This window comes from Lissotriton vulgaris, chromosome 10, assembly GCF_964263255.1.
Source record: "Lissotriton vulgaris chromosome 10, aLisVul1.2, whole genome shotgun sequence".
Lineage (NCBI taxonomy): Eukaryota > Metazoa > Chordata > Amphibia > Caudata > Salamandridae > Lissotriton > Lissotriton vulgaris.
The window spans coordinates 974100494-974126914 of record NC_141698.1 but is presented as its reverse complement, the minus strand read 5'-3'; the positions used below and the strand labels follow the sequence as shown (position 1 = coordinate 974126914).

Genomic DNA, 26421 nt, shown 5'->3' with positions numbered 1-26421 from the left:
CCACTAATTCGCTTACCCGCATAGCCCCATGGAATGCTAATGCGAACGCGGCTCGGAACAACACTGCTTCGTACTGGGATGAACATGTTACCGGTAGCACGGATAATAACAGGGACAACCTATCCAGACCTATCGGGTGCCTATCGTCTACTCTGCGACCCTCAAGGCGTTGCCACCCACGTAGCGCTTTCTGCACAACGAAAGACGCTGTCGGGTCCTGCATCCCATGAGCCCTTGCCATAAAGGAAATGGCGGCCCGATGCCTCTGGGCCGTAGCTACTGACTTGCCTGCCTGATGTAAATAGAGCAGGAAACTCACTACAGACTCTTCCTGACCCCAAAGCTCCCCCCCAGCAGTACCCAAAAAGGCCCAATAGGAACGGAACGCCCCTTCATATGCCTTCCTCGTCCTGGGTGCTAAACTCTCTCCCACGAGGTTTTGTAGTTCGGGGCACCGAGAGACCAGAGAGCTTCGGGAAAGGGCGCCGCCACCGGGTCCGCTGTGGGCAGAAAACCCCAGAAGGCCTGCATACGGAAACGAGAAAGCGCATCAGCCGCTTTGTTCATCACCCCCGGCACGTGCCGCGCCCTAAATAGTACATTCAGTTGCATGCATAACAACACAATTTCTTTGAGCAATCTCAGAATCAATTTGCATCGTGCTGCCTGACTATTGATACACTCAACCACGGTCATGTTATCAGACCAGCACACCACAGAGTGATCCCTAAACCCTTCTGGCCATGTTTTTAAAGCCACCAGAATAGGGAACAGTTCGAGAAAAGCAATGTTGCTCGTCAACCCACACTCATGCCACCATGACGGCCATTTTTGAGCCGACCATTGTGTACCCAGTATGGCGCCAAAACCCATACTCCCCGCCGAGTCTGTCCAAAGCCCCAACTCCTCGGAAGACACCGCTGGTTTGTTCCAGACAATTCGACCATTGAAATCCGCCAGGAATGCAATCCAAATGCGCATGTCCTGGCGAACCTCTGCCGAGAGTCTTGTGCGATGATGTCCCTCCCTCAAGCCGACCATGGATTGTGCAATCGAGCGGGAAAAAGGGCGCGCCATTGGCATTATTCTTAGGGCAAAGTTCAACTGACCCACCACCTGTTGCAATTGATGCAGGTTAACTTTCGTTGAACGAATACATTTCTCAAGGGAAAACCTGAATTTTAACACTTTTTCCCTGGGTAATCGAAAACAACCTTCCACCGAGTCGAGCTCGATCCCCAGAAACTCAATCAAGGTCGAGGGACCCACAGTCTTACCTGGCGCCAATGGCACACCGAATTGATTCATTAGGACACAAAATTCATGTAAAGCCTGTCCACACTCAGAATCCCCGGCTGCCCCCAAAAATAGAAAGTCATCGAGATAATGCATAACATGTTGAAAACCTGTCTTCCTCGTGAATACCCACTGTAGAAAACAACTGAACTTCTCGAAATAGGCGCTGAAATCGAGCATCCCATTGGCATACATCTGTCCATGTAAAAGCGACCCTGAAACTGAAAACCAAGGAGACGCTGATCGTCTGGGTGTACCGGGAGCAACCGGAACGCTGACTCGATGTCCGATTTGGCCATCAGTGTCCCGGGCCCCAGGCGATTCAACATGGCGACGGCCTCATCGAAAGATGCGTACCGCACCGAACATACTTCCGGGTCTATCGCGTCATTTACGGAAAGACCACGTGGGGCTGACAAATTATGTATCAGCCGAAACTCACCCGGGTCCTTCTTGGGGACCACCCCTAGGGGAGAACACACAAAGTTAGCAACCGGTGGCAAATCGAATGGACCGGCGACACGACCTCGAGTCATTTCTTTCTCAATCTTTACCTGCACCACCGCCGTGTGCTGTAAGACCGACATTTGATTCTTACAGTTTGGTACCCCCTGAAAATCCCCCACCGGGATGCGGAAACCATATGAAAACCCGTTCCGCAACACCCCAGCGGAAGCATGATCCGGGTATTCGCTGAGCCAAGGAATCATTGCCATGGTATCAATCGGGGTCGGTAAAGGCGCCCCTCGGACTATATTAGACCTGTTTGGCGCCTCCCTTACCACCGTTATCACCCGTTTTGGCTCTGCACATGGACTCAGGATGGGATGGCTGCCCGCACCCCCCACACTCATGTCTGAATTTGCATGACCCCTGGGGCCTAGTACATTTACCTCTGTTAAAATTCCAACAGATCCCCCTTTTACCTGTGTTGCCACTCGGCTTCGAGTGGTACTCGTTACCTGCGCCCGTCCGAAAGGGTGTCCCAGAGTTTTGGCGGGAGGATTCCCCCCCGTTACTCCCTACCAATGGAACCTTCAACATCCCTGTACTCTCCATTTTCTGCCAAGACACGGAGTCGTAACAATCCCAAGACAACAATGGGTTGTGCTCTTTAGCTTTTCTAAACAGATTGTCATAGCAAAACCACTGGTTGCCCCCATATGCCACAGAATACTCCATAATACGTGACTGATAAATGGGTAACTCGGTCAACAACTCGGGCCTGCGCTCACCCATGATGGAAGTAAAAATACCCCACGCTCTGCCCCAAGTACCAATGGTCTCGTCGACCTTAAAGGCGGCCATTTTCGTGCGCCAAACACTCGGATGCATGAGCTCCTTCTGACTCTTCACATGCTCGATCTCGTAATGATCGGTAAGCAATGAAAACATGTTTACATATTTATCCGCCCAGATTAATTCCTTGATTTCTTGTGGGACATGCTGGGCAATCTTCTCCTTTCGAGAAGGTACAGACTCCTCCCCCGCAATCGGCAATGGCCTCTTACCTGAAGTAGACCCCGCGCTTGTCGCCGAACTTGGGCCTGGTGTACTTCCAGCCGCCGGGACCTGTGGGGGAATAGAAGATGGCGCCTTCGCGGCCTCCCTAGATTCACGCAGTTGCCTCATTACTGCCCGGGCGTCGTCAGCCGTGGCGCCCTCGCTATCGTTTCCCAACCACGCTGCCAATTGTGCCGCTAACTCGGGGGGCATATCCTCCCTGTTCACGGGGGTGACCACCACAGGGATTGGATTCCCCTCTTTCGGCACCGGGGTTGGCTCCTCTCGTAGAGATTCGGGAACCGGGGTCTCTCCCCCAAGTGCTCCCCTTCTGGGCCTCTTGCTTTTTCCACCGGGGACTGTTCCCTGCAAAGGCCGCTTCGATCCTCCCTCCCCGTCCTTGGCCTCAACCTTTTTCTTCAGATCGGCTATCTCCTTCATGAGCATGCGAAGCATCTCCTCGGTACCGACCCGCTTTCCGACTTTCTTGGGCATTCTCAGACGGGATATCTGTAAGACAAAAGAAAGATTACAACGCTCAAAATTGGCTCTTCGTTCCGTCTCGAGCTCACGTGCAGCGGGGAGGTGCAGCTTCAGAGCACAGGAACAAGAGGATGCTTTCTTGGCTGCCGCTCCTTTTATCCGTCTTCAGGGTGGGCGTGAACCCGCCCCCGCCTGCCTCCGAGGGCGTGGCCGGCCGCGTCGGTGTCTAGGCCAGCCCACTCTAGGGCGGCAAAAAGGAGCGCCCCGGCTACGCCGCTTCGGGCATACCAGCCGAGACTCGCCTCCCGCCCAAGATGGCTTCCCGGGGGGATCGAGGTACTCCACCATACGTTCGGGGGGACCGAATGGTCGCCCCTTTCCATGACGAGCTGAGCTCGTCATGAACGCATAGGTTTCCGTTTAGCGTTAGCGCACAGCGGAAATATGCGCTGCATCGATGCGGTTAAAAAAGGGATACAGTAGAATCTCAGTGTTTGCCTTTCAAGGAACTGGTACTATGGTTTTCTTGTCCTTCAATGTATAGCTTTCTTTGAAAAGCACTCGGTGAACCAAGCCTTTGGAAAAGAAGTTTTTCTGAAATATTCTTCCTAGTGGGGGATGACATGAGATGATGGAAAAAGCTTTTTTTTTTTACCTCATCCGGTATCTAATTGTCCTGGATGCATAAGAGACAAATGTGAATAATCTGAATTGATACAGCATAGTTAGTTATTTTTTCGGCTTTTGTTTTCGTTATCAAAGTGGAATTTGTGACTTGAGCAGCCTTGAACTCAGCAATAAAAGGGGTGTCAGCTCTCCTGACTCACTTGAGAAGTTTGACAAGAAATGAAAAGCCGATTCCAAGTAGGCTGTTTCCAGAAAGTTTGGAAGAAATTTCGGCTGTTCTGCATATTCTTGTACAAATTCAATCTGTTCTGGGCTGAACAATTTAGACCTTAAAAAGGGGAGATTAACATTCGCAACGTTAGTCTAAAACTACATTTAGCCCCTAAGAAAGCACCTGTTACCATAGATGATAACCAAAATAAGTCAAATATATAATGTCGGAAACAAACGGAGGTAAATAGTCCAAGCAAGGAGAAGTTCAGTATGTTACCTTTCTGAATACAGACAAACTTTAAAAGTCTTCCAATATTGTCTGAGCAGCAGGGGGGGCATACCTTCCTGAACTAATGAACATTTCAGCTCTCTTTCTGACTTTTAGTCAAAGTGATCTAGCAAGTTAGCTACTTCTACAAGGAAAAAAAAGGAAGCTGCCAATGGAAGTTTACAGAGTTATTTGTTGACTGCAATTAAACATTAACATGTGTTTTTAAGAAATCCCATGTTTTTTTTAACTTCCATCTCTAAACAATTTTCACGCGATGCAGAATGATGGCATATTTTCAGTCGAGTCATGGAGGGTGTTTAGAATTGTCTGATGGATGGATTAAACGTACTGATGACTCTGCTGCAGATGTCTGTAGGCCTATGTTACAGTAGCAAAGCACACCACCATGAACGTGTTAAGGTTTTTAGCAGCAAATATCAGGCCCATATTTCGCACGGATAGGATAAAGCTTTGCATATTTTCGTTATGCTGACCTCCCACTAGACCCTGTGGGCCTGATTCACAAAGAAAAATGTATATTTGTGTGTACATTTACAAATGATTGCTATTCAAAAGGGTGTTTTACTAGTAGTACCTTTACGATTGAGGCGCGTCCGCACATAGAATATAGGACAGTCCTATCATTTTATGTGAGGAGACTCCACATTTGTAAAGATACTACTAGTAAATTATCTTTGTGGGTAGTAAGCAATCGTAAACTTACATAAAAGTGTAAGTTAATATTTTTGAATCAGGCCCTCAATTTATGTCTGCAGTCTCCATAAAATGGACATGTAGACCAATGCAGCATTAGGAGAACTGAGCATAGGCACAATTCCTTATAAATGCAATATTTCTCCGCAAGCACTGATTATTAACATGTCTGGTGATTAAGACTGATTTCTTTGTTATAAATCCTCGGTTGAGTCCTTTTTTGGGAGCACCTGGTTGTGGTAAAAAATACTCAAAAAATATGTCACTTCCTAGAAAAGAATACAGAATAGGCCACCCTCCTCAAAAATTCATTTGAACTGCAACAGTATCAGGTTATAAAAAAATAATCATCACGTGTTTTTGGGGGGGAAATATTGTTCATAATTTTGTATATCTTGAAGGTTTGCAAAATACAAAAGCTAAGTGACTGAACTGAACCTGTAGGTTTACAGGTTCAACAAAAAACTGTAATATTCAGGGCAGTAGTGAAGTATTTATTTATGTCCATTTTGTAGGATATGTTTTTTCCACCTTTTTGAACTTTTTTTTACCACTGAAGTGGCTGTGGTTGACATTGATATTTGCAAATTCATAAGTGTCACTCTCTTAAGTCAGTTCTCTGTGCATAGGAAATGGAGTGCATCACTTTGTTGAAAAACTGGGATTCTAGCCTGGGAGTTTTCTTATCATTAACTATGGCCATATCAACAATGAACCTTGATACCCTTTATAATATCTTGCTTGATCCACTGCAAGGAGAAAACCTATCCACAGCTGAAGCACTGAACATTTAAACATTGTTCTAAACCTCAGCAGTCTTCGTCACGAATGGTAGCACCCGTCTCCTCTCCTTCTCTTAGGATTCATACTGACATTTGTGGCCCTCTCTTGAGAGCATCGTGCCTCCTGGAGGAACTTTCTCCCGAAAGTCTGGGTACTACGGAGCTGAGAAAAGCCTGCATTTGAAGTTGATACTCTGCCTGGGAGGAACCTTCCCTAGAGATCCTGATTGCTGAGGGGGCTAGGAAGAGCATGTGAGAATAGGAAGCACCTCAGAGACCTTTCTAATAGAGGCTCATGTCACGTCGTCTGGCAATTTCTACATTACTTTTCAGGTTCTGCTGACTGATTTAAACTTGAATGGCACTGCAAAATGAATTTGGACACATTTGGCAGTATTTTTGACCCAATTTTATTATGGATTTTTTTTTATATTTTTAAAATGTCCTGTGAATCTTTTTTATTTTTCCTGTGTGTGACTGGACTCGTTTTATGTATTTTTTACCTTTTCATTATATTTCGTTTGGACCTTTAGGTTTTTTATAACTTAGCTCCTTTGTTTTTGATCAGTAGTTGCAAACATACCGCACACTCCGCCCTTGAGGAGGGTCTTGTTGCATGAGCCAAACTTCAGCTTGAAGAAAATAAGTTATTTCTGTGAGACAAACTGATTGTGCCTTGTGGGTGCTCAGACACAACACACATCAAGATTTTGACCTATCTCGCTACCAAAATTAATTTTACAATAGAACCGGGCTTGAGGAATAGGTGGTGAGAAGGCATTGTTCCCTCAAATATAAGAACAAAGACTATGACTTGTACATACATTTGTTCAAAGGCTAAGGACTGTGGCCATGTCCATCTCCCCACAGTGACAGCAGGTGGCTTCTGACAGATGCAGCCATCACATCTCTAGATAACACCAACCTTCACCCTTTCCGTTGTAGACAACCAACCTCTCCAACCAAGAAATAGAATTACTTCCTGTTTTACAGAGTAAGAAACTGTGAAATCTCAGAAATGGTCTTCAGAAAGTGCACCCAGCTTCGATAAACTATGGTTACATGAATCAAGAAGATGTGTCTTCAGGTCTTATTCTTGTGGCATCCCAGAAATGTTATCCTGGGAAAAGACGGACTTTGATTGCAGCAGCTTCCCAAAGAAAACGTAAGCCTTTCAGCAAACAAGGTACCTTTTTTGGTGACCATCACCATTTACACAATACAAGTCTTTTATCATGACTCAGGCTAGTATGCGGAACCAGAGCAATCTGACTCGTGTGCAAGTGGGTGCAACTCGAATAATGGAGCAGAAGATAACTACTGGACAACTCACATTGATGGTACAGTGCAGGAGAAATCTGAATTTTAACATGGCATTTCTGTATGCGGAATTAGCCGCAATTGTAAGTATTCCTGAGAATCTACAACTCTGCTGGGCTAGAAAGTGAATGTTTCAGACACATAGACTTTTCAGGGGTGAACCAGAGAACAGACTTTCTTCCGGAAAGCACAGGAGCAAACAATAGTTGGATACTGTGCCGGGAAGTACCGTAGTTGTGACCTACACTGTAGGTGTTTGCGCCATAGGGATGTTGTTACAGTGTCAAATAGAATCCTACTTTGGCAGTGCCACAAGCTGTAATAAAGACTAATGAATGCAGGAGTTCGGCCTCGAGATGGAAATTGTACAAACTCCCCCAGTTAGGGGATGGATGCCTTTCAGACTCAGAATGGATCAGCCATGGGAATACCCCATGAATCAGAGCGGGAAATCAAATACTACAGACACGAGTAGGACATTATCACAATTCATTTCGGTGTTATTCAATGAAAGAATGGATCATCTGAGGACATGTTTTCTTGGTTAAACTTTTAATCGCTTGTGCTAGAAAATAAGGTGTGGGTTTTAGCTGAAGAATCAAGACTACAAGCTTAATTTTAGAGACTGGCTACAGGCACCACTCACTACACACAACAGCACACACTATAACACACATTACACAACAGAGTATACCGGAAAGAACTTTGTGGAATTTTCTTTCAGCTATTAGTTATTCAAAGGCATTTCACGGATGTCTACATTTTTGTGCAGTTGGAGGTTGAAGCAGTGATAGGGCCAAAAAAGAGAGACTTTTTAGTTTTATGTAATGTTATTTATTGTAACATGATGTATTATTTAGACATGTGTATGTTCCTTCATTTTTTCTGGTTCCTACATCCATCCATGTTGGCCCGGTAGAGTTGTCACAATTCCCATCCTTCGATGGGCTGTTCTATACATCCACAAGCACCCAGCAAAAGTCATCAAACTACACCAGATGAATCCTCCTTCCTCCACCAGCTGCTCCTTTACTCCCACACTTAGAGGTCTGGTGCACTCTAGTGGTGTGTGCTTCTCAGCCTTAGGAGGTGTCATGTGCTTGCCTGGTTTTAGGAGACCTACAAGCCACGTGCAATGTGCTGGGGTCATGGCAAGCTGTGGTTTGGGTACAAGGGCGGGCATAGTGAGCAACCGCAGTAGTCCTGTAGTGTATGGAGACTCCAGTAATCAAATAGTAGAGGCACAAGGAAGCAGTGGCCAAGAAAATTGGTTGACCTTTAACCAGAAATGTAAATCATACTGGGTTTGGCATCGCCTGCCTTACTCATGGGCACTGACATTTTCAGGGAAGCTTGCGTTAGTGTATTTGTACAATGCATTATTTTTCCACTAACAAACATCCCTGCATATTTGGTTGTGCGATATGATGTTGCCCAAAACGTTTTTTTCTTAATCTCTAATTTAAGTGAATCCGTTTTAAGCTCAACCTAAGATACATGCTTTGCCACTTTGTGTCATTTTCACTATATTTCGGTAAGTGATACATAGGTATTCCCAGAAACGAGTCAGAACACTAAATATGTTTAGAGAAATGTTATAGAAGAAGAGAAATAGAAAAAGATAATGCTGTTTGAAAACAACAAGAAGGGCATCAGGAAGAGAAGAGCAAGCTAAACAACTGCACACACTGTCTGAGTTGTTCAGTTTCCAAATTTCCTCAGCGTTCCTTGGTCCTTGGACGACAATTCCGCCTCCACCTCATCATAAGTTCTAACTTTAGAAAAAAACACATCACAGGAGCTTGAGGTGGATATCTTTAAGCCTTGTTTATATGGGATTAGGTTCCGAATGGGGTTTCTGGCACGGTGACCCTTTATTCCGTCGCAGAGCGCGTTGCAATCTAAACTTTAATACATTGGGATGCTGGGAGCCCTTTCACAATCCCCTGTTTTTGGATGGTCGAAATTCCATGGTAGACTGAAGCGTGGTGCTCAGAAAATGCAACGAAATGAAGTCGCAAGAACAAAGGCACATTGGGTTAGCAAACAAGAAACGGGCACAATAACATCTGGCACTTGTGAAAGAAAGGCAACAGGCTCATTCTTGTAATCCTAAATCCTTATGTTTTTCAACTGGTTCTTATGTAAAGCGCTTTGACACCTTCGGGTAAAGTTGGCGCTATATAAAATCGCATAAATAAATAAAAATAAAATAAACAGGTCAAACTGGCTGAAATTTACAAGACAAATACCCAATCAATACCAGCACATGCAGATTTTGGAGTGGAAATATACAAAAATCTGAATGTTATTCCCCATTTGGATTGAGAAAACTGGCGGTAGCCTTTATTTCTGGGGTCTTTCCTGAACTGTTGCGGTTTCTATTTCCACAAGAAAGAGCTGCCCTCACCAGGACATTCACGGCGCGGTCTTGGATGAGCCAATTGAGGCATTTAGGGTCCGAGCACAGACGTGATTGAGTGAGCTTCACTTACTTCGCACGTGATTCTCGGCACAGTACATCATATCCGCCGCGTGAATGAACTGGTATCCGGTGCCCCTCACGCACAGCTCCGCTTCGGTGTATCCCAGCACAATGCTTCCCCTGTAGGAGGGAAAAAGGACATTATTTCTCAGTGTAATATTACCATCATGTGTGACTAATTCTGCAAAGTATGAAAACAAATGAAAACAAAGAAACTCCTTTAGTATCATCAACGAATCTAGCAAGAAGACAGCCACGGCACTACAGAGTATGTTCAATCACGTTTAGACCATTATTGTTTGTATTTCATTCTATTTTAAAGAGGTATTCATGTCTTGCCTTAGTGGAACACCTCCCAATACTTAGCATCACGCAGATCGATAAAATGAGCGTCCTTTAAAAGCAGAACCATCCAGTGAAAGAAAGCCGCCCTTAAAATAAACAATATTCACAATGCTTATATTGAAATGCCCATGAACCACTTTGGGGCAAAGAGACTGAGGCGAGTGTGAAGTGAGGTGAGGTGTTCTAAGTGGGAAGGCTGGGTGACAAATAAGGGGCGTGCCTGGGAATGTAAGAGATAGGATTTATTACAAAAGAATACAATAGCCATGGCTGATATGCATCTTAAATAGCAACAAGTGGAGACGTCTGTAGAAATGGGTGTGAGAAGAAATAATAAGTATAGAGTAAAAGTAAAAAGATTTTCCTTGTAGAATTCACACAAATAGAAATAACATACATTACATTAAGAGACAGGCCATTAAATTCACATTTACCAACTCACAAATAAAAATATGAAGGAACCCAGTAGTGTACCAAGTGTGCCCCAGACCCTGGTGCAAGCGAGGAAAAAGAACCCTTTGACTACTGTTACAGTAGTAAGATACAACAACTATCAGGGTTCAATGGGCCCCAGTGCCACTGCACCTGTTGATCCAGTGGTGGCTAAGCCCTTGAAGCCCCATGGTAATTACAATCAGAATTGCTGCGGATAATAGTTCCACCTTCAGGCTAATTTCAAAAAGCAGTTCATTAAATGGGAAGAATATTCAATATGCTACTATGAATACTACACCATACCATCCTATTCCATACCATACCATACCATACACACCACACCATCCTACCCCATACCACACCATACTATATCATTCCATCCTATCCAATACCATACCAAACCATACCATACCTTGCCATCCTTTCCCATAGCATACCACACCAATATCATACTACCCTATCCCATACCATATCATCTTATCCCATACAATATCATACCATACCATCCTAGCCCATACCACACCACACCACACCATCCTATCCCATTCCATACCACACCATATTATATCATACCATCCTATCCCATACCACACCATACCATCCTATCCCATACCATACCACACCATGTTATATCATACCATACCATCATATCCCATACCACACCACACCATCCTATCCCAGATCATGCCATCCTATCCCATACCACACCACACCATCCTATCCTATACCATACCATCCTATTCCATACCACACCTTACCATACCATCCTATCCTAGCCCATACCATACTGTCCCATACCGTACCATACCATACTATACCATCCAATCCCATACCATGCCATCCCATTCCCTATTCAATATTCTAATGTGAACACCATCCCATCTCATCTAATAACTTACTTGGTATCACAACCAATCGGAGTAAAATCCAGCTTGTGTTTGGTTCTGAAGATGATATTTCTTGTCCTGATCTCCAGGATGGACGGGGACTGCATCGGTGTGGCCAGAGCAAACAATGCCAGCTGAGGGGGGATCAGCGAGCCATCCTTCCTTCGCATATTCTGCCCGTGAAGGAACTTCAGGCGGCCTTGAAAATTCATAGCCTGAAACAGACAAATAATGGTATATTCCATGTGCATAACTGCTTCGGGTTGCATTTTATTTCTGTCACATTAATCCTCATTGTTAACACATCGACTTCAGACTGATCTTTCAGCATCCAATGGATTATTGAAGAAAATGTTCTGGCTCTTTCAAGGTCAGTACACTGGGTCTCATAATGTTGGTTATAGACATTTCTGTGATTTTCAAAGCTTAGGTATTGTTTACATGTGTTGTGCAGTATAGTATTGTATAGTGAATAATGAGGATGCTTTTCAATGAGAGGTTGGGAGTGACATCAAAGAGACAATCAGAGCACACCCATCTACAATGCTATGTATGGCCCAAAATCACTTTTCCCAGCTTCCAACAGCTACACAGGGTCAGATGAGTAATGAAGAGCCATACCTTTCAGGACCACTTCTAATCCTCCCAAATATAACAACAAACATACCTGCCTTCCTCCCCACCCCAACCACCCTCTGCATTTACCTTCATCACCAAAATTAAAATGCAACTTTGTGTCCAGCACTCACCAACACCACCCTGTGAATATAGTTTGGACTCTGCTCAGATTGGAAAAAATCTAGGATTTACGCCAAACACCCCCACCACCCCGTGTCCCTTTCTGCCTCACAAACTACAGAAAGCTGCACTTTCACATTAAGAACAGGGATTTTACACTGATTGGTTGTGATACCAAGTAAGTTATTAGATGGGATAGGATGATATGGTATAGTATGGTGTGATGTGGTATGTCATGGGATAGGATGGTATGGTATAGTATGGTGTGATATGGTATGGTATAGGATGGTATGGTATAGTATGGTGTGATATGGTATGGTATGGGATAGGATGGTATGGTATACTATGGTGTGGTATGGTATGGGATAGGAGTGTATGGTATAATATGGTGTGGTATGGTATGGTATGGGATAGGATGTTAAGGTATAGTATGGTGTGATATCGTATGGTATAGATGGTATAGTATGGAGTGATATGGTATGGTATGGGATAGGATGGTATGGTGTGGTATGGCATGGGATAGGATGGTATGGTATAGTATGCTGTGATATGGTATGGTATAGAATGGTATGGTATAGTATGGTGTGGTATGGGATGGTATAGTATGGTGTGATGTATGGTATAGTATGGTGTGGTATGGTCTGGTATGGGATAGGATGGTATGGTATAGTATGGTGTGGTATGGTATGGTATAGGATTCTATGATATAATATGGTGTGATGTGGTATGGTATGGGATAGGATGGTAAGGTATAGTATGGTGTGATATGGTATGGGATGGGATGGTATGGTATAGTATGGAGCGATATGGTATGGGATAGGATGGTATGGTATGGTATGGGATAGGATGGTATGGTATAATATGGAGTGATATGGTATGGGACAGGATGGTATGGTATGGTGTGGTATGGGATAGGATGGTATGGTATGGTGTGATATGGTATGGTATGGGATAGAATGGTACAGAATAGTATGGTGTGGCATGGGATGGGATAGGATGGTATGGTATAGTATGGTGTGATGTGGTATGGTATGGGATAGGATGGTATAGTATGATATGGTATGGGATAGGATTGTATGGCGTGATATGGTATGGTATAGGATAGGATGGTGTGGTATAGTATGGTGTGGTATGGTATGGGATAGGATTGTATGGTATAATATGGTGTGATATGGTATGCTATGGTATGGGATAGGAGGGTAAGGTATAGTATGGTGTGATATGGTGTATATATTGGATGGTATCGAATAGTATGGAGTGATATGGTATGGTATGGGATAGGATGGTATGGTGTGGTGTGGTATGGTATGGGATAGGATGATATGGTATAGTATGGTGTGATATGACATGGGATAGAATAGTATGGTATAGTATGGTGTGCCATGGGATGGGATTGGATGGTATAGTATGGTTTGAAGTGGTATGGGATAGTATGGTATAGTATGATATGATATGGGATAGGCTGGTATATTATGGTGTGGTGTGGTATGTACGCAATAGGATGGTATGGCATAGTTTGGTGTGGTGTGGTATAGGATAGGATGGTATGGTGTAGTATGATGTGATATGGTATGTGATAGGATGGTATGGTCTAGTATGGTGTGTTATGGGAAAGGATGGTATGGTATGGTATGGGATAGGATTTTATGGTATAATATGGTGTGATATGGGATAGGATGGTATGGTCTAGCATGGTGTTGTATGGTATAGTATGGTATAGGATAGGATGGTATGGTATAGTATGATGTGATGTGGTATGGTATGCAATAGGATGGTATGGTTTAGTATGGTATGGTATGGGATAGGATGGTATATTATGGTGTGGTGTGGTTTGTACAGGATAGGATGGTATGGCATAGTTTGGTGTGGTATGGTATGGGATAGGATAGTATGGTGTAGTATTGTATGGTATGGGCAGCCCTCTGTGACAGCCATTAATGCAGTGTGTTTTCATGTCAGCTCGGATCTACAGAGATCTGAGCTGGCAGGACAGGTGGGAGCTAAACTGGCACAACACTGTTGAGTCTGCTGAGACACGCTTCCCCTGATGATGTATGAACAATGGGAAGAACTTCTGCCTCCTAATGTTGTTATGTCATAACAGTGAATAGCCAATATCGATCCGGTTATCAATATCGATCCGGTTATTCCCAGGAAAGGCTCTTTCTGAGAGTTACACTTACTCAAAAATGGCACTCATCAGTAAGCAATATCAGGCTTAGACTCGGAAAGGCCGTCGCGCAGGAGCACTTCCTGCTTTGCGGCTTGGCTAAACTCTGTCTTCACCTACCTGTTCCTCCGTAGCTGACTTACACAACCACATACTCCTTTGTGTAGATCAAGATTGTTACGAGCGCTGCACTTTATCCCTCAACAAAGGTTGGTTTGGTCCAGAAATCAAAAATGAGTGTGTTTGAAATAATTCTGCATTACAAAACTTGAATCGTACGTATTCCCTTTCTATACTAATAACAAGTACTGCACAAGGGAATGATTTACAACACTGTTACCATAACAGGAACAGATTTCACCTCTGCTAACAAACGATCATGAGTAAAAAACATTTTACAAGGAAGGTTGCAGACGTGTGGACCCACATCACAGCTTTTCTCTTAGAACAAGGCTGGGATAAATAAAAATAAACCTGATGCATGTATTAATTATTAGGGTACTATGCCCTACAGATGATACACAAACATTTGGACAGCAGGCAGATTTTGAAGAGGTGAGGGTTATGGATTAAAAGCGCATCATCCAAGGTGAGACAAAGGTACAATGAAAAGTGGGTGATTGCCATTATCGATATCTTGAATTGTTCCACTAATGATATAAATATTCCAATACAGTCTTTGGTATCTGTTAGAAATGGGATTTCTGGTTGGCTAAGACTTTTGCGAAAGCCAGGCAGAAACCACCACTCTAGTCAGGGCAAGGGAGTTACACGCCAAAGATAACCCCAGCTCACCCCCTTGGTAGCTTGGAATGAGCAGTCAGGCTTATTCCGGAGGGCATGTGTAAAGCATTTGCGCACGCACACAGCAACAACATCCCAGGCACACCACAAAAGGAACTCCACAAAAGGTTATATCAAAAATAGCCTTTGTATTCTCATAACACATTAGAATAGTAAACACATATACATGGTGCCACCTGGCACTAGGTCATATCTACAGGGGATTATTTACACCTGACAGGGCTCACTGGACCACTGTCAAAACCATCACAAAGCAAACTTAGTAAAAGTAAGGCAGATCATAAACGTACAACCAGTAATCACTGGTAACCACTGTTCTCAGCATCAGCCTGTAACATAAACTATATTATGCACAGTATCACATTAGTTGTGAATTACATTCTGCGCCAACCTCACTAGAATAAACACATTATGCAATCCTCTCGTAAGTCTAAACGCATTAGACCCTAACCTCCTAAGCATAACTCGCATTACGAGCATAAATCACAGTGGAACATAATCTCACTAGCATAAACCATAATATGCAAATCAACCTCATAATCATAAAAAACACATTTAGAGGTATCAAAATAGGGTGCGGAAATCATGCTACAGGAATCACATTTCCTAGCACCACATAAATCACATTAGGGCCTAGCGTCCTATCACTCTCAGTTCTCCTGGCCAACTGGTCATCGCAAAAGGCCTCAAACGCCCTGTGTCCAGAATGTCAGGGCAGCGAAATCCAGCGAAATCCAATTGCACGATTGCGCAAACCTAAACGGTGCAGCTGGCACTAAGTGCTGCACAGCTGTGAATGTAAGGGGGCAAAGAAGTGCATCTCACTCCTAACTTCAAAAAGACATGCCCCCAAAGCACTGTGGTCTAAACGATGCTGCTGCCCACTACTTGCATGGCATGGTGAGCAAAAAAACGATGGATTTAGGCCCAGATCTCTGTACTAGGGTGAATGTATGACATTGTTCTGCATTCTGTCCATCAACTGTTGTTTTTGCATTTGTTACCCCGAGTGGGACGGGTATGCTCAGACATGAGTCCTGTGCTCTCCATGCCACTGGAATCAAGCTATCCTGGCTGATGAGGACTGAAAGCCCAACACCGGTCCTAGGATGCTTGTTTCCAGTCCAGGGAGGACCTGGCTTGGCAGTTCGGGCTGGACTGTTACCATGGGGTATAGGGTCAAGACTGATTTACCTATGGCTGGGTTCAAACTGGAATGGCATGGTGAGCAAAAAAACATCAACTGTTGTTTTTGCATTTGCCCACTACTAGCTGGGCAGCTGTGAGTGAAGCGAAGGCCTGGCACCTCTGTGCCGCTTCTGTCCCTCTCAGGGACTCCTGAACCAATCTGCGCCAAACATGGCCGCTGCCCTCTATCAGGCGGTTCAGAAAAGGGGGTGGTGATGAACAGAGTGTCTGAATTAAGCGGACCACTCTTACCCAGTCCAAAGATCAGGGCTTGATCCATCACCGTTATTTATCTCACTGCACCATCCCAGTTCAGAACCTGGCTATATGCCAATCAGTCTGTCCCTGGCCCATATAGCCAAGTTCTGAGCTGGGATGGTGCAGTGAGCTAAATAACGGTGATGGATCAAGCCCTGATCTTTGGACTGGGTAAGAGTGGTCTGCTTAATTCAGACACTCTGTTCATCACCACCCCCTTTTCTGAATCTCTATCAGGCGGGGCAGCGGTAAAAATGGCCTGAGACCTGCTCTGGGGCTCTTGAACAATGACACGTGCCCTCTCGGTGCAGTTGTCCTCTGCAAGCGGGGCAGCTAGGATGCATGCAGCTATGGGGCCCGGACACCTCTGTGCCCTCACTTTGGAGCGACCCGCTGCCAGGTGGGGCCGCTCACAGATTGAACCTTGAACCGGCACCATCAAAGGCTGGCAGTTGCAGTGCCTTTGGAGAGCAACACTGTGCCTCACAAAGCACCATAACCAGGATGAAGCCCCTACCCCCCGGGGCTGGTGTGGGGACTCTGCTCCTCTCTTCCTGGTCTCCTCTTTAGGCAGCACAGGGAACCCCTCGGGGCTTCACTGCTCTTCACTCAGGCCCTCTCCTGGGACCCGGTTCTTCGCTTTTCCGCGCTGCGGAACCGGCAACACTTCTCTTATGGCGCGGGGCTTCCCTTTTACTCTTGGGAGCCTCGTGCTGCCATTGGCAGCCTCTGCCGCCTCTTTCTCTTCACCTGGGCCCTCTCCTGGGTCCCGGGACTTTGCTGCGGTGCTTTGGGAGGCAGGGTAGGCTCCCGTCCTCCCTTCTGCCTCCACTTCCTTTGCTCCCGCCGCCACCCCCACCCAGAAGAGGCAAACTTTGCCTGGCTTCGCGGTCGGCGGCCATTATTCGCTCGGACCGTGGGGGTGAAACGCGGGATGGGCTCCCGCTTTCTCAGCAACACAAGGCAGACAATGAGGGGTAGGCTCCCTCCAAATTCCAAGATATAAAGCGGGGTGGGCTCCCGCTAGCCGCCAAGCAAAATAGTCGGCAGAGATGCGTGGTGGGCTCCCGCACAAGACACAAGGTGGGGGAATCCCTACGCTGGGGATTCCCTCCAACAGGGCTGCCGCCATGCGCTGCGAAGCCCGCGCTTTCCATCAGCTGGGCAGTCCAGGCACTAGATGCAGCAAAAATCCTGGGGCAAAGAGCACAAGTCCTTAGGCATGAAAGAAACGCAGCAAAAGGTCCGAGGGGCACAGCTGGGCCCAGGAAGGCCAGCACACAGGGCCCTCCAGCAGGGCGGCAATGCCCATGGCGGTTCCTCCTGGGCCCCAGCAACAGCACCAAATACAGCACAAGCACACAGACTTTTCATGGGGTCACAGCCCCTATATTTATATTAGCAAATCCCTTTGGGTCACAGCACAGGGCTTGGGGATACCAGTTAGGACTGGTTTAGAGGGGATTTGGTATACTTTGTTTTGTCCAGCTCCTCTCCCCTTCGTCAGATGGGGGCTCAGTGAGCAGACGCAACACAGGGGGCGGAGCCAGCATTGTGGAGGGAAGGCCCAGCCCTATTCAGGTCCCAGGTGCAACTCCTCCCTCCCATCTGCATGCAGATCTCTCTATTCAACACTGGGCTGACTCGCCTTGTCTCCTGGAGCCACCCACACCTCTCAGCTCCTGTCAATCACAAGCCAGACATGCAATTCACATCAGGCAGGCAGACACACAGCACACAGAAATAACAACTTCTAAAAGTGCCATTTCTCCACCATTCACCATAAATCTGTGCACATCATTGCGCAGCATTTATTCTCATGAGTTCATAGATACTAAACTCGCCCCCGCACTCGTCTCATACCAGGAATTACCATGGACACACATATCCCCAATGCATTTCTATGGGAGGGCAGGCCAATCTCACCACACATACACAGAGAACGCACGCACTTTACACTGGTTTACAGTGCTAAAGTGTTCAGAGGCCTAAAATCATCAACACCAGGTAACAGGAAAAGGCTAGGAGAATGCAAAAAGTTTTGGGGTGAACCTGCCAATAGGGCCAAGTCCAACAGTATCCAATTGGTCTGAGGTGCGGTATTGATAGGGCAGTATTGTTATCAGTAAATGTTAATGTACCCTCGGTGGCAATAAGTTTAAGCCCAGTATTGACTCGGTAGAGCAAGTTTTTCACAGTAAAAGATATTACAAGCTTCTTTTGTTATCAACGCCACGTTATAATACAGGAACTGACTGCTCACAAAGCAGAGCAGAGAGAAGGATATAATATTTTGCTTAGTGCTTAAGAGGATATTTGCAATTCGGGATCGCTGAGTTTGTTTTGTTTTAGCATAAAAAGTCCAATAAGAAAATTGGAATACAAGCATGAAGGAGAGCTAACAGTTGATAGTTTTCCTTGACCCATAAATAAAGGCTTTTACCAAATTATATTTCAAAGCTGTGAAACACTGGTTTAAATGCCTCCCCTCACACCATAAAAGAGGCACTGGCATCAAAGAGCACTTGTAGAAAATGTAATTTAGCCATAGCCATAGCCATTAGCCATAGCCATAAAAGCCCACCCCCGGGCTTTTATGGCTATGATTGGAAGAGCGGATGTACAAGGCAGCTGAATATAAGATGTCATTCCGATAGCCAAGGAATAGTGGGCACTACCCATTAAATCTCTGCTGTTGAAAGCTGAATCAATTTCATACAAATCTTCTATCTTTGGAAAAATGGGCCCTGGCTGAGATACAGAAAGGGGCCCCGTATCATTGAGGCTGATTTTATTCTAGGTAGAGAATACTCTTTAAATATTGACTACCCAAATGTAACATTTACTACCTGACATGTAACATATGTAGCAGCAGGGATTATTTTTTTAATCGGTCTCTGCATATTACAAGCCTTCTGTGAATCGATGAAGCATGTGTTAGCAGCATACATCATCGCCTTAGTGTAACCGGGACTGCTGCAATCATGTTTTCTTGCTCATACTATCTGTGCCTGGAGGAAAAACATGATGTTTGAAGCCTCTCTTTCTCAATTTGTCTCTCGAGACAAAAGAGAATACATTCTAGTAACAACTGAAGGTTGTCTTCTCCCTTTTTCGTAACCTCATTCTCCGGCACCTGAGCACCCCCTTTGTTGTATGACACCATATGACTCCCAATGAAGCCTTTTTGTAAAACATTGTACATTTGTGTCCGGCCTTTGACTGGTAGCGCTCACCTTCTTACATTTGACTAGTCCTGTATTTCACAGATTTACATTTTGTTAATAATATTTTAAACTTCATTTTTTGTGAGTGCTGGATTACCTTAACATTTCAGTTACTGTAAGTGGACTAGGTGTGCAGTCTCAAATTTCAATGGATGAGGGAAATTAACGAAATGGAGCTTTGCTAAAAGAAATTACAAATTGTGCTATTTGAGCTGCATAGATATTCGTACAGGTAAATGTTGCTTCTCTGCAACAGCTCACAGAATTGTGCCTCGGAATGCAGAACCCCTGCATGTTGGGAATGAGGAGATTGAATGAATAAATTGCATACCTTCTGGTGGGCTTGTAAGATTCTTCATTTTAAGAATGAGTTTCAAAGCAATATCGTGTGAGTGGTGAATGAGTAAGGTTATTGAACCAAAAATGTCATGCTGCACAGCCCTAGTAAAGTATCCATCACTGTGTGCTTGGGCTGTGGGCAGTAATAGTTAGCAAGTGCCTGCAGAAATGACAAGTGCCTTTGTCAAACCCTGGAACAACTCTGGTGACAGCTGGAAGAAGTCATGGCCCTAAAGAAGGCCCAAGGTAAGTTGGCATGAATACCCTCGAGAGGGTCTTTTTTAGCCATAGCAGATCTAGATATAAAGGCTGAACCTGGTTGAAATTGTGCTTTTGGCCATTGCCTCAACTTTCGTGACATTTGCAAAGAACCACAAAGAGTTGGTTGGCCAATCTGTGCTATTTGCACGCTTGTCAAATAGCTCCTCTACCTGGGTGGCATGAGGAGGAGGGAAGAAAGACGGAAAGAGGGCCTGAAGTTCTTCAAACCTATTAGGTGAAGTGACTGCTATTAGCACCACTGTCTTCAGGGTAGGCATCTAAACAGAACTACTGTCCAGTAGCTAGAAATGGGATGCCATAAATAAAGTCAACTCAAGTTTCTGATGCTACAGAGGGATAATGAATGAAGTTGGGGGAAACAGGTAAAGGAAATCTTGTATAAAACGTGGCACTAAAGGCAATAAACAACAATACCTGATAAGGGAGACATATGAAAGTCAGTAGAGCAGTCAGATATTGCTTCACTCTAGGCAGTGCCAGCGCCTATTGTGCTATAGACAATGTGAAATGCAGATAACAGCAAAGCGTGATTTAAAAGATTCTGTAGCATGTTTTATGGCAACCAATATGATGTCTGCAACTCCACCAAGGAGGCCATATGGCTTTAACTGGTTGTGTTCAATTTCCATTTGTGCAGCCAGAGGATCTTAGAAATGGAATGGAAGATCCACCCTATGGCCCTGTGGAGCGGGTCAACAAATTGGTGTACCACTCCCTCCATGCTCAATCTGGGGTGACTGAGATCAGCTGTACGCATTCCTCCTGCTTCTTCTGTAGGATATTCGTCAGAAGCAGGATCAACATGAATGCATACCGCAGGCCCGAGACCAGTTATGGTGAAAAGATACACAGATTGACAACCCAACCAGGACACAATTATTTCTGTCCCTTCCGAGTGTAGTTCTCACTTCTGGTCCTCCACCGAAATGTGATTAAGACTATTCACTTTCACAAAACTGTCCAGGTGGGCCACTATCCTCAGAATCCTGCAATCCTGTTTCTACTTCCACAGAAGAATTGCCTTTCAAAATAGACTTCAAGACCCCACACTACACTGCATGTTGGTTTAATTGATGGTGTTTTGCCATATGACTTGTAGTGGTGTTTTGACATGTGACTTGTAGGACCGAGACAAGTGAGTGAGTAAGAAATCTCTGTATCACCTCCTGAATAGTGAAGATCCTCTGAGGAGGAAAGGTCTTCATAAGAGTTGTGTCCACAATTGTACCTATAAACGTCAACTTCTATGTTGAAGTGAGGTGGAATTTTTGGGCACCGAAGGTAAAGCACACTCTGAGGAGATGAGTCATACTGTGCTGAAGATGCTCCTCAGCCACCAACATGGATTCATCTTTCATCACCCAGCCGCACATGTCTGAAAATACATTGACTCCTGGCTGCCTCAGTAAAGCTACCGCAACAGTCAGCACATTCTTTAAACATAAGGTAGGGTCATCAGCCTTAAAGCAAGACTATGAACTGACAATGCTGAGTACCTCATGGTAAACCACATGTAACGCTTGTGAACAGGGAGAACTGGGAAATGGAAATAGGCACCCTGAAGATACATGAACATCAGGAAATTCCACATATTTAGGGTAACTATGTTTTGGCTCAAGAGTAGCATTTTGTAGGTGGCGGTCCCTTTGATGGCATTGCTGCAAGACTGCTGAGTAGGCCTGTGTAACATGTATACTGGCTGCTGTGCTACGCAAGGTTCCACAGCTAGTCCTGAAGACAGAGGGAGAATAGCAGGGGACCCTGTAGTAGAATCAATCAATCAATAAATACATTTATAGAGGGCACTACATACCTGCGAGGGTCCCAAGGAGCTGGGGGGGCGGGGGGGGGGGGGGGGGGGGGTATGTGCTGCTATTGCTCAAAATGCCAGGTCTTGAGAAGTTTCCTGAAGGCTAGTAGGTCCTGAGTCTGTCGCAGGTGGATTGGGAGGGTGTTCCAGGACGTGGCGGCGAGGTGGGAGAACGATCTGCCCCCGGCGGTTGTTCTTCAGATGCAGGGAATGGCGGCGAGGGCGAGGTTGGCCGAGCGGAGCGGGCGGTTCGGGTGTAGAAGGTGAGACGTCTGTTGAGGTATACAAATATGTTATTGTCTGCACATGTTTCAGGATAGGTGTTAGACCTGGCACCCTTGGTGTGGTTTCCGCTGACTTTTTGCCTCCTGACCTCCTGTTTTGCTGACTTCGTTTTTGCTAGTTATAGGATTCTGGGCATTTTACCACTGCTAACCAGTGCTAAAGTGTGTATGCTCTGTACACTAAACATGGCAATATTGGCTCATCTACAATTGGAATACCTCATTTACCTGGATATCCCTAGTAAAGTGCAATAAATGTGCCCAGGGCCTATAAATTAAATGCTACAAGTGTGTCTACAGCACTGGTTGTGCCAGTCCCTTAACCATGGCTCAGGTCTGCCATTGCAGAGCCTGTGTGCAGCTTTAAATTGCCATTTCGACCTTGCAAGTTGAACTACTTGCCAGACCCAAACCATCCCTTTTACTGCAGATACATCACCCGTCGGGTAGGGCAGAGGCAGCCCCATGGGCAGGGTGCAGAATGTTTAAAAGGTAGGACATGTACTTTTGAGTTTTACATGTCCTGGTAGTGAAAAACTGCTAAATTAGTTTTTCACTACTGCAAGGCCTATCCCTCCGATAGGTTAACATTGGGATTGCCTTTATCATCTTTTAACTATCATTTCTGTTTGGAGGCAGATGGAGAATTGGTGTTTAGTGTCTCTGAACTCACAAGTTGTTTTTTAAATTGCAGCTCTGAAAATGCAATTTTTAGAATTTACCATTTGTCTTACTTTAACCATTCTGTGGATCTGTCTGCCTCTGAATACATGTCTGGTTTAGGGTGGCAGCTGAGCTTTGTGCATTCCTTCTAGACAGTGACACAAAGGGAGCTGAGGTGTTACATTTGCATCCTGATGGCCCACAACCAGGCTGATGAGGTAGATACGGAGGGAGGAGATGACACTTGCACCTGCATAGAGCTGTGCCAGTCCACACACAAAGAGCTGCATACCCCACTGTAGTTGCCTGGAGCCAGGGCCGGAAAGGCAGGGACCTGGTGATCTTCAAAGACCTCTTTGATATCTATCCAATTCAAAGACACAAGTGGGCCCCTGACGCCACCAAATCAGAACTCTACTGGAGCCAAGGACATTCTGACTGGAAGAAGAGCCACTGTGCTTTAGGAGGAACTGCCACTTTGTACTGCAGTATTGGCCTATTGCCTAATACTTCTTGCCTGACAGTGGGCGGGACTGGACATGCTTTCTACGACCTTAAACCCAACATTTTCCAAGGCCTTCCTGGCTTGCCACATGTTTTCAAAAGTCTAAGGTCACAAAAGACTCCTTGTAACACTCTTGGTGCTGCAGGACTCTGCCGTTGTGAATCCTACCCTTGCCTGAAGTGCCCCCTCCTGTACTGGCCCTCAGAAGTTTGTTTTCAGGTAGTTTTAACCTTAAATGTCAGCGCAGCAGCGACTTTGTACCGTTTGGTGCAAACTCATCACCCTTCACCGCTAACGCATCAGCTGCTTGATGACAGCATTTCAAGCACCGACGCGGCTCGATGTCGAGTGCAATCTGACTGCCGAAGCTGCTCGTCTACAACAATGTGACTCGACATAGAAGCAGTGCCTTCATCGGAAAGGGTTCGACATCAAGACCTCTATTGAGGACGTAGATCAGTGCAGACACTCGCCTCCATTGACAGATTGAAGACAATGCGCCACCTCCTTGACTTCTCACCTTAAGTCTTCGACATCGACAAAAGTTCCAGCCAATGTACTTTGCTAGCGGGACCTGTCTTGGTCCTGTAGCTGGCCTGCTGTCTATCGCCGTTGGCCTATACTTCGGATTTGCACTAGTTTCTCGCGACTTCAAGTAACCTTTTAACCTCTAATGGCTTCTAACCACTATTTTCACATTTATTCTTTATAAATTCATATCTCGACTTCCACTTATTGCATTTTTGTCATTTTAGTCTTGTTTTAATCCGATACAATATTCTCTATTTTCCTAAACTGAGGTGGCATCTTTTTGTGGTTCTTTCATTGAGGTACTGTAAATAACGTGTATAAAAATACTTTACACATTGCCTATTAAGTTAAGCCTGAATTCTCTGTGCCAAGCTACCAGAGGGTGAGTGCAGGTTAATTAATGTTGTGTATCTAACTTACTCTAACTAGAGTGGTGGTCCCTACTTGGACAGGGTTCATACCTCTCCCATTTCTAACAGTAGATAAAGTTGGTGGATTGTCTGCTCTGGCAGTCCAGCTGTCCCTGCTCTTTGCTTGTCTCCGTTACCTGAGGAGGGGCGTTCTGTGTCCACATGGACAGTCACACATTTAGGTTCTATGAGGAGGGAGAACAGTTGCAATATCAGTGACAAGTGATGGGCATTTACTAGGTATGCATTTTGAATATGTTAAAATGACATGGCCCTCCCCTCATGTTTGTAGCAGGTGTACCATAAATATTACTTAGGAAACCCACAATGAATAACACAATGCAACAGTGTTCATATTGCCATGGTGACCATTCACATTTACTCATGTTGCATGTGTTGGACACAGCAAATACTAAAATAAGTACATCTTCTGTGCTTAGTCCCTCACCTGCTAAAGCAGATTCTTGTTAGCCAGTCTCTCCTTTGGATGGTACCAAAAGACAACAGCACCTTTGCTTATTTCATCTACAGGACGGTTGGTGGGACCTGCCTCATTTTGTTCTTTAGCACATGGCCAACCTATTTTTTTGTTGGCCTCCGCTATGGTCAGCGAGTATTTACCAAATAGATTATGAATTTTAGCAATATACTTGTCCCTAGGAGGTCCAACTCTTGGTTGCTGAATTTCCTTCCTTCTTTAGTATTCCGTGGCTTCTGACTTGCAACAGTATTCAGTGAATTTCATGAACCATGAGAGTTGAAACCGGTGCCTCCATCTTTTTTTCTAGACTGCCCCTACTTCACTTCCTCGTTTTGTGATGTCATCAGCAACTGCTGATGCAACAGTTGCTATTTACAAATCGTTCCGAATTCCATTTCGCAATTCTCTATTTTTGATTGAAAATCCTACCAAATCACTATTTTACATTATCCTCAGCAAAATGTGCAATTCATGAATGTTCGCAAATTCCGACTCCATATTTTCGATCCATACATCAGACAGGGTTGGGACTCAGGCCCTGAAACCCCTGTGGTGCAGAGATGCCCCCAATGCTTCATTGGACTCACAGCCCTTTAGAGGGACCCAATCAGCCCAAGACTAATGCACATCTTTATGATGTGGCAGACTCTGGGGCGCCTCATCACATTCTGCAGGGTGTCCCTTCTTTTTGTGTTATGCCACTGATAACAGTCCCAAGGATAAACATTTTAAATTGAGGATCTTCTGGTTACAGCTCTAAATTTTTCAAGCTAATACATTCCTTTTAGCCTGATACTTTGTAATGAAAAGAAAAGCTAAAACCTAGTTATAAATGAGTAATTCAATTAAAGAATATCTTCTGTGGCCTTATGTATTCACATGTACATTTAAGTATCATCGATGTACTGGCTTAGATCCTCACCAATCCTAACCATTTTGAATATGGAAATTTAAATGTAAAATCTTTGGAAAAATTATGCAACAAAAAAAATTTAAAGTGTAGCCATATTTGCTTAATAAAATTAAACCAAAAGCTGTTTGATAAACACAAGGGAAACTGCACAAATTATCAAGTCCATCGAACAATGCACTTGAGTGGGCACAGTTTGTTCTCAGATAAGAAGAGCTCTAATAACTTGCCAAGGAAGAGGAAACACAGGTGACAGATCTTGACATATTTTCTTGTACTTCTGATAACATGTTCATGTTATCAGAATGCTGGTCCAGTCACTGGTCCTGTCGCGGCTGGACTATGCAAATGCCGTCTACATGGGGGCCCCAGTTGGTACCATAAAAACTCTGCAATCTGTGCAGAACTGTGCAGCTCGTCTGCTCATGAAAGTCCCCAAACGATGTTCGGCTAAGGCCTC

The 26421-nt window shown here is 44.9% G+C and overlaps 1 protein-coding gene across 1 annotated transcript in view; it reads right to left on the bottom strand.

Annotated features, from left to right (window-relative positions):
* Nucleotides 1–26421, bottom strand: part of AHR (aryl hydrocarbon receptor) — a 415687-nt gene that overhangs the window by 60713 nt on the left and 328553 nt on the right. Inside the window, exons 7-8 of the mRNA XM_086941976.1 lie at nucleotides 11374–11576; nucleotides 9705–9814 (exon numbers count right to left, since the gene is read on the bottom strand). Of these exons, the coding sequence (XP_086798102.1) occupies nucleotides 9705–9814; nucleotides 11374–11576 (313 nt within the window). The remainder of the gene's footprint in view (nucleotides 1–9704; nucleotides 9815–11373; nucleotides 11577–26421) is intronic.